Source organism: Alligator sinensis, unplaced genomic scaffold, assembly GCF_000455745.1.
Source record: "Alligator sinensis unplaced genomic scaffold, ASM45574v1 scaffold467_2, whole genome shotgun sequence".
NCBI lineage: Eukaryota > Metazoa > Chordata > Crocodylia > Alligatoridae > Alligator > Alligator sinensis.
In genome coordinates, this window is record NW_005842129.1 from 881890 (window position 1) to 893462 (window position 11573).

Consider the following 11573-nt stretch of genomic DNA (forward strand, 5'->3'; position numbering starts at 1 on the left):
CCAATTCATCTGGGGCCCAGCTTTAAAAGAGAAGCTAGACAGTTCAGGCCTCAACTAGCAGTGTTCGCTTAGTCATCTGAGGGATCAGTCTTGGTGGACCCAAACTGCCTAGTCCCTCTACTTCAGCCAAGTGGGCCCCCAGTTAACACAGCAGGTGTTGCTGGATGCCTACTCATCTCAGAGGGGCTGAGCAATTCAGTTCCTACAGGATCTGGCCCTCTGCTTATCTCATTTCCTTATTTGACATGAACCCCAGTTTCCAGTAGCTAATTGTTGGGGGAAAGGATGCACATCATATTTGAGTAAACATGGTAAATATCAAAACTGAGCTCCAGATTAAATTTGTGACTTTCTATGCATAGGGTTGGAGTGCCTCAAGTTATGACAAGCTACCAGCCCTGCCATATAAAGCTGTTAGTTTGAAACATGCTCTTGCAAGATGTGCTTTGGAGCAGCAGTGAATTCTTTGCATCAGTTTGCTGTTGCATATCTAAGCAGCTACAGCCTTTCCAGCTTGGAGAAGTGTAAATCTATCTGGGTCTTTCCTGGGCAGTAGCCTCTAGAGGTGCATCTATATATTGGTCGCGTATCAGATCGGAACCAATAACAGGAAAATTCACATTATTGGCCATCGGCTTTTTTTTTTTTTTTTTTTTTTTTTTTTAAGCCAGTAATGTCATCAATATATGCTGTGCACATGCATGCAGCCACAGCATACACATGACCAGGAGTGCAGCCTGGCAGGTTGGAGACCAGTGTCCAGCTGGTAAGTCTGTGGGGGTGAAGGGGTGTGGGAGGTGCAGATCGAGGCCCCCACGGTAAAGAAGGGAGTGGGGCAGGGGCAGACACTACCCAGCCAGGACAATGAATGTGACTCCAGGAGCGCGGACCCATGGGCAGCTCATATGGGGGACATGATGGGGTGGGGAGGGGGTGTGGCTCCCTGTGCACACCCCTGGGGGAGACATGAGGAATATGTGCGCAAGGCGAGTGTGGGCTGCCTGCTGTGGCCTTGGGCCCAGGGTCTGCGCTGGCCTCTTCCTGGCAGGGGAGCTGGGCTGGGGCTGTGCTTTGGGCCAGCAGGGACAAGTGGGTGGTGGCAGCGCTGGGAGGAGTGGCTACAGGGAATTTTGGGGTGACTGTAGCCCCCCTCCCAGTACTGCTGCCGTCTGCCCCATGCCAGCGCAGCCCCTGGCCCTGAGTCCGCAGCAGTTAGGATGCCCTTGCCCCACGCACAAATCTGGGCAGGGGGGGACACATGCCCCACACGTCTCCCCTGGGGTGGTATGCAGCGGTGGGTAGTTGCCCACCTTTCCATGCCCCCCAGATGAGCCCCTTGCGGGTCCATCCCAATCCTGAGATATCATTCACTGCCCTGGCTGAGCAGTACCTGCCCCACTTTCTCCCTCACTGCGGGGGGCCTTGATCTGTCCCCCTGCAACATCCCTTCCCTCTCCAACACCCCTCTAATAATTGCCCATCAGTATCAGACAATAAAAAATGTATTGGTGCACCCCCAGCAGCCTCACTTGGTAGTTTTGGCAAGGTCTGTGGTGCTTAGCCTGCTGTACTGACTTGGACAATGGGTGGGATTGAGTATTGAATCAAAATGCACACTCCAGGATGAAGAGATCCTGAAGGTGCGTTGTCATTACATTGTTATTGACAAGGGCAGCGTAAAAGAGCCTGTATGGTTTCAGGTACTAGGGGTTGCACTCAGGATGCTGTAGCTTAGGAATACCCAAAGTAGGATAAGGTACGGTGCTGTTGAAGTCCTGTGATGTGCTAGGAGCCCAAGGGCCAGAATACTTAATTATTTTCTTTGAATTTCCTTGTGTCACATTAACATAGCCCAAGTCCTAGCTGAGTTCTGAAACTGCAGTTTTTGGCAAGTCTGTACCATGAGTGTCAATGTAGCACAGGTGCTGTTTTAGAGGAAGTAGCAAAACCCAGTCACTATGCTCGTTTTGCAGCTGACAACCCACAATCTCTTTGTATTCACTTCTTATGGTTATAAATAACTGAGGCAGAGACTAACTGCTGCCACCATGTGTTAGATCACAGAAAAGCTGTCAGTACTAGGCAAGAAAGCACAGGAAACGGTGTGTGAAGCTTCTCAGCTGGGGTTAAAGTAAGCAACCTGCAGAGGGGACAGTTTCAGGATGGCTTGAAAAAATGGACAGGTATGGATTGCTCACCCAGAAGTGTTCCATAAATCTAAGCAGTAGCTCTGCATCTATGTAATAGAGAGCTTAGTTCTCAAGTGGCGCATTCTGAAAGCTGACTTAGGAGAGTCTGTGGCTGCTATACAGCTGAAATGTGTACTGCCAAGATAGCTGGGATCACTGTCTAGCATTGCATCGTGATGTATAATTGGAATGGCTGAATTGCTATTATTCTGCAGCTACAGAGAACTGTATTGGAGTTGGAGAAGACGAAGGAGGAGTTAAAAAATACCGAAAAAGATCTGAGGAATGCAGACAAGGAGATCAGGGTGAGACCTTCACTTCTAAGCCTTCAAGATTTGGTAGCAGTCCATGGTCTAGAGCAGCAGAGCCAGGACTTTGGGCCACCTGCTAGCTAGGTACTAGCTTACAGGCCATCCTGCTCATCCCTCATAGAATCATAGACGATTATGGTTGAAAGGGACCTCAGGAGGTCATCTAGTCCAACCCCCTGCTTAAAGCAGGATCATCCCCAACTAGATCATCCCATACAAGGCTTTGTCTACCTGGGTCTTTAAAACCTCTAAGGATAGAGATTCAACAGCCTCTGTGTGTAGCCTGTTCCACTGTTTTACTACCCGCATAATGAGAGAGCTTTTCCTAATATCTAACCTAAGTTTCCCTTGCTGCAATTTGAGACCATTGTTCCTTGTTCTGTTCTCTGCCATCACTGGGAACAGTCTAGCGCCTCCTTTCTGTAGCTATCTTTCAAGTAGGGTATTCTCACATGTTCTCATCTCTTGACTCTATCTCTCTCTGTTTCAGCTTGTGTTTTCTCCTGAGAAAGGGGAAGTAGGGTGCAAACTTCATCTCTGTTATAAGGTTACCATTTGTCTTATTGGTTCTGTGTTGTTTTTTTCCTCTCTGAAGAGTTTGAAGAAGAAGATTGAAATCCTGCAGGAGACCCTGAAGGTGCCATCTGTAGCCAACGAGACACTCAGCCGACTAGTGTTGGAAAGGTTAGAGAAGTGTATGAGAATCAGTGTGGTGTGTAGTGCTGTTACTGCTCTGCAGGCAAGGATGAGGATGAGATTCAAGCTCCTAAGAATGTACAGTCTAATGGACAATGGGGAAAATAAAGGGTAGGAAGCAGCAGAAAGCCTGTAGCAAATGGTGAAGCGTGGCAGACACCACGGTAGCTTAACCTTTCTGGTTTGTGTATCATGCTCTCTTTCCTCCCTTCTCATTGATGATGGTTTGATATGAAAACGGGTTCTGCTCACCTTTGCCTTGCTATCTAGAGCTGATATTCTTGGTGCATCATGGAAAGTTGCTGGGTAAAAGCTAGGCCTAGTGGGAGCTCTCAGCTGGCTGGATTTAGCATGATGCAGTGATGCTGGGGGGGAAAAAGGGCTTAAGCACCTTCCACTCAAGAAATCAGTGTACTGTGCAAACACTAACCTCAGAACCCTGGATAGCAAGATGGGTGGTTTAGATTGAGGAGCAACATGCTAGGCCTCTTCCAGTCTTGTGGTCAAGTCAGCTCAGGAAGGGGTTTTCTGTGTTTGGGAAGTCCCTAGGGTGTTGTGGTTGTTACTGGAAGTCGATACCAACATCTATTTAACCAGAGTGCTTTATACTGGAAGGGGGCAAGAGCTTATGAATGTGTGGATCTGTGCAGCAGTGAATACTGGCTTGCCGGTGTTTTCTTTCTGAGCTTGTACAGCACCCTGTACAATGAAACTCTCCTCTTGCCTGGGGTTTTCTGGCACCAGTACAAGTCTGTTTTTATCATTGCTATTAATAAGTATATATCTTGAGATACTGAGTTGTCTTCACTGTCTACCAGACAGTACGTAACATTGTGCCTGTTACTAATGTATCTTTGAAATGCTGTTGTAGCCCTGCTCCTGTGAAATTGCTGAAACCCAAACTCCACCATCCTGCCTGCAGTGATGAGATTGATCTGGATGCCACATTTGATGTAGAGACACCTGACCACCAGCCTCACAAATCTACCACCACCCCTGCGAAAAGACTTAAGCTAGATAAAAAGCAGTGAGTTTTTTCCCTTCCTCTGGCCATAGATGGGATAAATGTTTGCATCCCTATGACCCTCCCACATCTGCCTGAGCACTGGGCTGATCTCCAGCTGTTTTAAGTCATTGCATTAAGGGACATTTAGACCTTGATTATTTGACCTTTCATGTAGCATCAGCTCTGTTCTTGCTGACTTGTGGCTGCAGTGCTTCCCTGCAGCAATGAAATGAGGATAGAGGTCTGCTGACTCACTGATCTGGTTTCTTACAGGCCTCCTATGGTGAACCTTGCCAAAAAAATTCTGAAGGAAGCAGCAGAGGTAAAATAGCCAATTATTGAACTCCATTCTGTTGCTTCTTATTCTCCTGATCTTCCTACTTTTAATAGGCTTAAGAAATTGGCATCCCATTCCCCCAGGAAATCGATCATCTGACAACTGACCCACTTTGATCAGATCTTAGTATTGTGATGTGTGCTCCAAGGTGTGTTGGTTGGACTTGTACAGGGGCTCATTTGCCATTGTCCATGTGTCAGGGACTTTCTGGCCTTCGTGGGTGCCTGTTGACTATTTGTTCTGCAGAGTTTTGGGACACTGCAGTGTAAGCACCAAGCCAATGTTATTAGTATAACCCAGGGGTTGGCAAAATATGGCCCATGGGCCGAATCTGGCCAATCAGGTGATTTTTCATCTAGCCTGTGGGTGCCCACCAGTTGATTGTATCCTGCTCAGCCCTCATACTTTGCTCCCACCTTCATGTGTGGGAGGGCCCCAGCCCTGGCCAGCACACAGCTTCCAGGCGGGGCCACAGCTGCAGCTGCCAGAGGACATATGTTCAGCTTCCCTGGCCACTGTCTTACTCAGTGTTACCTGTCTAAACAAAATTCAGCAAGTAAATCTGGTCATTCAATCTTTTCTCTTTTTAATGGAACAGATCAAGAAAGACGACCCAGATGATGACCTTCTGAAAGGACTTCTGCCAGCATTTATTAGGAACTCTGTTCTTTCCAGGAAGCCATCTGGTAGCAGCTCATTGGGGTTGCACAAAAACATAGGCACCGTGAGTATGAACTGCCCTCCCCAAATCCTCCAGCAATTTGACTTCTTTAAGAGTTAGCACAATTTATTCTTGTCCCAGTGAGGGACAAGGAATGAAATAAGCTTTACCCTGCCACCTTTCTCTGTTCTGGAAACCCGTTTCCCCTCTGGCACTGTCCATCCTTTGCTACGAAGCTAGTCATACACATTCAGTAAGATTGTTTCCACCCTTACTCCATGGAGCTTTGGGTATCTTCCTCCATATCTCAGTGATTGGGCTTGACTCCAGATATTGAGGTCTTAGTAGACAAGCTTCCCTTGTGTAAGGTAGATCAGCTTCCTTCAGGAGATTATCAAGACTTTTAATAGGGCCTAGTGACTTTGGGCATTTAATTGGAGACTTGTCTTGCAGAGGTCTGTTTTTGTTTTGTTTTTAAAGTGAATGATCAGCTGTTCCTCTAAATCTGGCTCCATTGATGTCACCCAAAGTCACAAACCCATTTTGCCTCAAAGCATTCTGCATGTGGGCTTTGGGTTGGCAGTAAAGATTTCTTCCTTTTTCCTCTAGGTGAGAATGGGGTACGATGGCTTAGGAGGCAGAACAAAGTTTATACAGCCTGTATCCTTTCACCAATATGAAGTTAACAGTGGACTGAAGAAAAACAGGTTCTCTCTCAATCTGGTGTGGCTAGGTTTAGGTTGAGCAATTCAGTTCTCCATATAGACAAGGAGGCTGGAAACTGTTAAGAGGAAACATGTTTGTTTTGACTTTGTTAAAAGTTTTTTGTTCAGAGGAGACCTACCATATTTATCTGAATCCAAGATGAGCCGCCACTCCCCAGCATTCAACATGATGGGACAGGAGGCCCCCTGTCTTTTGATTTGATTAAAGGCAGAGGAGGGGTTGGCAGCTGCTGCAGTGCCAACTCCATGCCTAAACCCAAGTTAGGGCCAGAGTCAGCTGCCTGCCCGCCCCCTGTAGTCTCTGCCCCCTCTTTTTCCTACCCCCAGCCACCACACCACCACCCACTGTCCTGCACAGCTCTGGCTCCATTCCCTTACAGGGATCAGAGTACAAGGAAGCTCTGGCTCCCAGCCTGGTCACACAACATTTTCCTGGGACACCAGAGCTGCTCCTACCACTGCTTATGTAGCTGTGCTGCAGCCAGAGCTTCCATGTACTCTGTGCTCTGGGAGGGAGAGGATCCAGAGCAGTGCCTGATAGTAAGTAGGGTAGGAACAGAGGCTGTGGCAAGCAGGCAGGAGGGGCACCACCATGTAAGGTGGCAGGTGGCAAGGGGTGAAGGCACGAGCTGGGGGTAGGGGGGACAAATGGTTGGGAAATGTGGTTGCTTGCCTCCCAGCCACGTCTCCCTGCTGCTGCTTTCCTTGCTTAGCAGTTGTGGGGAGCGGGGAAGTGAATTTAAGATGACCTTCCAATAATAAGATTCTATACATGGAAAATTGTAACAGACTTATAATTTTTTTATATACAAAATGTAATTATTGGGGGGTTGTCTGAAATTCAGGTCTGTCTTGGATTCAGGTAGATATAGCATTTCAGCAAATCCTGTTTTCTGTGCACCGGGTTAAACCAAATTTCAAAATATGGCCTAGTTGGGAGAGCAGAACACTGCATCAAACGCATCAATATATCTGGTTGAAACTGTTGTAGTGTTATCTCTTGCTGCCGTTCCTTGGGTGGGACAGCAGATCAATTTGTATGATAGGTGCTTGTGTGGAAGACTAGCGGCTCAGACGCACAGCTGTTGAAGGGCTTATGGCTTCTTGGACCCAGGGCCTAATGCTTTTTTTGTTTTTCAATTTATTTTGAGAGGGAAATCATGCCATCCAAAAGGGATGGGGAATTGGAAACAGGATAGCTATCTGATTGCTACATAGCAGTGATTGGCAGGTAACCTTTGGACCATCATTCAGGTAACCTTAATGCCTTTTAAAGAATAGTCTGTATATGTATTCTGCTGTTAATATATACATGGGCAGTATACCTAAGCTGTAGAGCTTTTTAGTCAGCAGTTACCATAGAGGGGGAATAGAAACTTTACATCTGTGTGCTGGTAGTGACTAGAGCTACTTGGCCACACCAGTTTTTTTCTCACTGCCCCTGGTTACAGTGGGAGCTTGCTGCTCTGAGCTATTGCTTATATTGTCTGTAAATAGTCTGCTAATATGGTGGCTAGTTCAGTTGGCATAGTAGTGAGGTGATACTAGCTACCTCCCTATATTTTATTTTCTTTTGGTACCAAGATTAGAATGCATCTGAGACTGAAGTTTAAATGTTGCCTATGTTTCAATGTTGCCCTGCCCCTGCATTACTGGCATACAAGATGGGGCAAGCAAAATGTTCCTTTTCTTTGGTAAGGACTACAGCTTGGATCCTCAGTCCTGGGCCAGCTGAGTCTGGGCCCCTTGCCAGCCAGGGCTGCTCTGACCTGGCTCAACATGTTGTGGTCCCAGGCACACATTCAAATGGCATGCCCGAGAGCAATAAACTCCAGCACAGTATGCGCCAGAGTTTATTGCTGTGTGCTAATAGCACATGTAGATGCTCCCATTGAGTGCTTCCTCATTTTGATGCACCATTGACCTCGGCAGGCCTCAAGGTCATGCAGTCAAACCAGGAGTTGAGAGATGTCTTCTTAGCAGCCTCATGCTTCTGAGACACCTGCCCTTAGCTCTCACTGACAGTGCCCTGCCATGTACATCAGCTGGCATCACAAAAACAGCTGCAAGTGCTGATTTTTTTGACTACCTGTGGTTTTCTGAGCAAGGAAACCTGGATCAGACTCAGGGTGCAGAGGTAGCTCCAAGAGAAAAGTCCTCACTCTTAGACTTCATGAGGCATTGAATCCTTTTAGGAAAAGATCTATAAATACGCTCAGGAATCAAGCATGACCTTAACCAAAGCACACTAATGTATTAGACGTCCATCATCCATCAGTGTGATAGATTAAATTATCCATCTTGCAGTGTTGCCACGGTCATGCATTCTGGCATCCAGTATAGAAATTAAATTAAAACATCCCAGTTAGAAACCAGCCAGCATATCCTTAAAAGTGTGCTAATTCTGCTGGAGATGCTGTTTACAAACAATAAAAGCAAAGTCTCTTCAGGCATATGCCATCCTTCTGGCCATGGGCAATGGTGAAGGCACTGAGGTGTAGTCAGACAGTTCTGTGCTTTCTTTCTACCCTCAACTAGAAGCCCGTAATGTGGAGATGCATGTGGGCACTGCTGACTAAAACGCTCTCTAGCTCAAGCATGCTGGACAGGCAGCCACCAGCAGAAGCGTAAATAGGCTGGCTACTCATCTCACAGAATGCTGGCTATTGTAAGGTGAGTCGCCTCTTCCACTCTGAGTGTTCAGAACCCTGCACACTTTCAGTTACCTGGCACTTATGATAAATTTCCCCTTTCTACAGCCAGATCATCAGACTCATTTTCCTTGATAGTTTTATCCCCTCAGACAAACCCAACAGAGATCCGTCCATTACCTGGAAAGAACAGGAAAAGGAATGCCTCCAGGCCAGCATACGTGATTGCAGCTGCTTCGTCCTCTGGCTCTAACCAGGCCAAGTTGGACAGCTTCCTTCAGTAAACCTCAACAACTCATATGGATACTCCTGCATGAGTAGCCAGAAGCCTCTGGGCTCAGAAACCTCCAAAGAACCACAGTACCACAGCAGATGCATGGTGCCATTCAGAGCCCTTTGCAAGGGGATACAGCAATTTCTTGGTTTGCAGTTCATTCTAGAAAACCCAGGCTGAAGCAGAATGCTGAGGCAGGACCTACTCTGAGCTGCCAGCCTTTCTGGGCAAAGGAGAGTACTGACATGAAGCAGTCAATCTCAAGATGAAAGAAGTTTAATGTGAAAGGTCATCTGCTGTTGCTCAAGCACTGGGGGGGTTTCTGGGTGGGAGAGAGGTGCACACAGCCCATGACTCCCTTTTTGGTTTGTTTCATCCAGTTCTATCTACTAAGAAATCCAGTAACTGCTTGGGATAGAGCAGATATAGAGAAGGCTAAGAGTGTAGGTGGAACATCAGAGTCAATGTCCTGACACCCAGTCCCCCACCACAGACTGATCTTAGTGTGGAAAACAGCCCTGCAGCTGAGCGTTTCTGGTGTACCCTTCAAACCTGCCCTTTTCTTCCTGCAAATTGATGCATAAAGAGATTTCTGAGATTCTTTGCTCTCTGAGTATTGGTCCTTGCAGGTATGATCAAGAAGCAAAAGACGCGTGTTGAGGAGTCTGTGATTCAATCCCTATAATTCCACTGGCTCCATGGGCAGCTGCTTCTCATGCTATAGTGGCAGGAGAAGCAGATGGTGGTGATGTTTTCTGTTGTAGATTGCCTTCCTCCAGCATCCATTGTCTGTTGATTGGTTGAGCTTTTGTCTTCCATAGCTCTGTTTCTCCCAACGCATACTAAACAAAGAACTTGCTCTTGGTCTTCTCCAAGGCTTTACTCACAGCAACACCAAGCTTCTGGAGGTGATGGTACTCCAGCTGTGTTTCGGAACCAGCTTGAGCCTAAAGGTGGTAGTATAGCATCCAAGATCTGTTAAACAGAAACATCCTCGACAGCACTTTAGGGGCAGCTCCCTGTGCTGGAGGGAGGAGAGAAGGATCTACATTTCAATCCCAGTTGTCCCACGTACTGGGGTAGCTTAGCAAGCCTTTTCCAACACAGAGACATGGGCTGGATCCAGGCTTCATGTAAACTCCATTGAAAGAAAGGGATTTGCATGGATTAGGCCTTTTATTTTTGGTTTTCAGTGAGATGAGAGTAGATGCCTGTAATCCCAGGTTCCTTATTTTAAGCAGTGGAGATGCTTCTGCCAGATAGTTGCACTTGTCTTCTCTCTTCCATCGTGACTAGGGACCTAACCTAATAGGAGACTTGTTTATGCCCAAGTAGTTCCACAAGGTTGGAGTCTGACAGGCCACCCATGTGTTACCATCTCCATCTCGTTCTGTTGGGTGCTTGGGTCCTGGTGTCCACCCAAAGAACAAAGCAGTACCTGATCTACAGGCTTGAAAGTGGCTGAGGGATTGCTGCCTGACTATGTATCTTCTTTTCTTCAGATTGCTACCAAACATGCACCAGCAGTTTTGATTAAGGGGTGTTCTGTAATGAGCCTGTGTAGAGTAGGGGGAGCCTTGTGGGGGTGCTTTTATTGGGACTCAGACGTTCACAGGGTAGCACATGGATAATTCCAGTCTTGGGAGGCATTCATTTTCCTAAATAGAGAGAACTTCAAGTCCCTCCCAGGCTCTTACTGAGCTGGAGGCTAGTGTGAATTTTAAAGGACTCTTGTCTAACTTTGGTTTGAAACTTGAACTTTTTTGTAGTTTTTAATTGTTATTAGCTCTCCCTGCCCTTCAGACTGGCTCTCTTCAGACAAAAATGCAGGTGTTCAGTGAAAAAAAATAAAAAGAAAACTTATTTCTGTCTATCCTGAGAAGGTATTAGACAGCTGCTGACTGTTAGTGAGGTCTTTCTACCCTGCCTCTTTGGCAGTAAACTGTCTGAGCTATCAGGTTTCCTAACTAGCCCTGGGACAAAATTTAAGGCTCTATTCTTGGGTTTGACTCGGATACAATGGAGTCATTTCTAAATACTGTACATAATAAATTGGTACGGGGCTGGCCGGACAGATGGAACATGCTTATATGGAAACAAGAATGTTTGTTTAATTTGTGTCACCAGATAGACCAAATTTAACAGTAGCTCCCTGTAGCAATATCTGTTTATAGATGGTACATAATGGACACCTCTGTTTGAGGCTTTCTGAGAACTTTGTGAAATAAATGTGTTAAAATACCTATTTGTTTCGCTGTTTAACTGAAGTGACTGCTTTTGATGCATCTTCTCAGAGAAGGGTTCACACCCTTTAACTACAATACAGGTGTTGGGAAACTAGCTCAAGTGGTGTCAGAAAGGAGTTACTACATTTGGAAGTGCACACAATACTTTTACCTTCCTCTGAGGCATCTGGGGCTATTTAGAAATAGGACCCTGCACTGGGTGGGCTACTGGTTTGATCCCACCTAGCAATTCCTTCCTGTGCTGTTTGTGGTGTACAGAGAGGGGGGCGGATGAGGGAAAATACCAGGAAACGAAGTGTTTCTGTAGCACATACTGTAAGAATTAGCATGCTCTGTTGCTTAGAATTAATCTCCAGTCTTCGGAGGGAAACTGAGAAGTGGAGAAGGTAAAATGACACATTAAGGATATGTGATGTTGTCCATGGTATCCATGCTGGAAAGCTATGGAGATTGCTTTATAGCATGTATGGAAGATAA

The 11573-nt window shown here is 46.5% G+C and overlaps 1 protein-coding gene across 2 annotated transcripts in view; it reads left to right on the plus strand.

The window, feature by feature from the left end:
• The window catches only part of TRAIP (TRAF interacting protein), a 33301-nt gene extending 22203 nt beyond the window's left edge, over window positions 1–11098 (plus strand). Inside the window, exons 9-15 of one of the 2 annotated variants that reach the window (XM_006024994.3) lie at window positions 2405–2494; window positions 3096–3184; window positions 4068–4223; window positions 4476–4524; window positions 5138–5263; window positions 5810–5860; window positions 8729–11098. In XM_006024994.3, the coding sequence (XP_006025056.1) occupies window positions 2405–2494; window positions 3096–3184; window positions 4068–4223; window positions 4476–4524; window positions 5138–5263; window positions 5810–5860; window positions 8729–8860 (693 nt within the window). In that variant the 3' untranslated portion in view covers window positions 8861–11098. The remainder of the gene's footprint in view (window positions 1–2404; window positions 2495–3095; window positions 3185–4067; window positions 4224–4475; window positions 4525–5137; window positions 5264–5809; window positions 5861–8728) is intronic. The other variant, XM_006024993.3, reaches the window with a different exon arrangement.
• The last annotated feature ends 475 nt before the right edge of the window (window positions 11099–11573 follow it).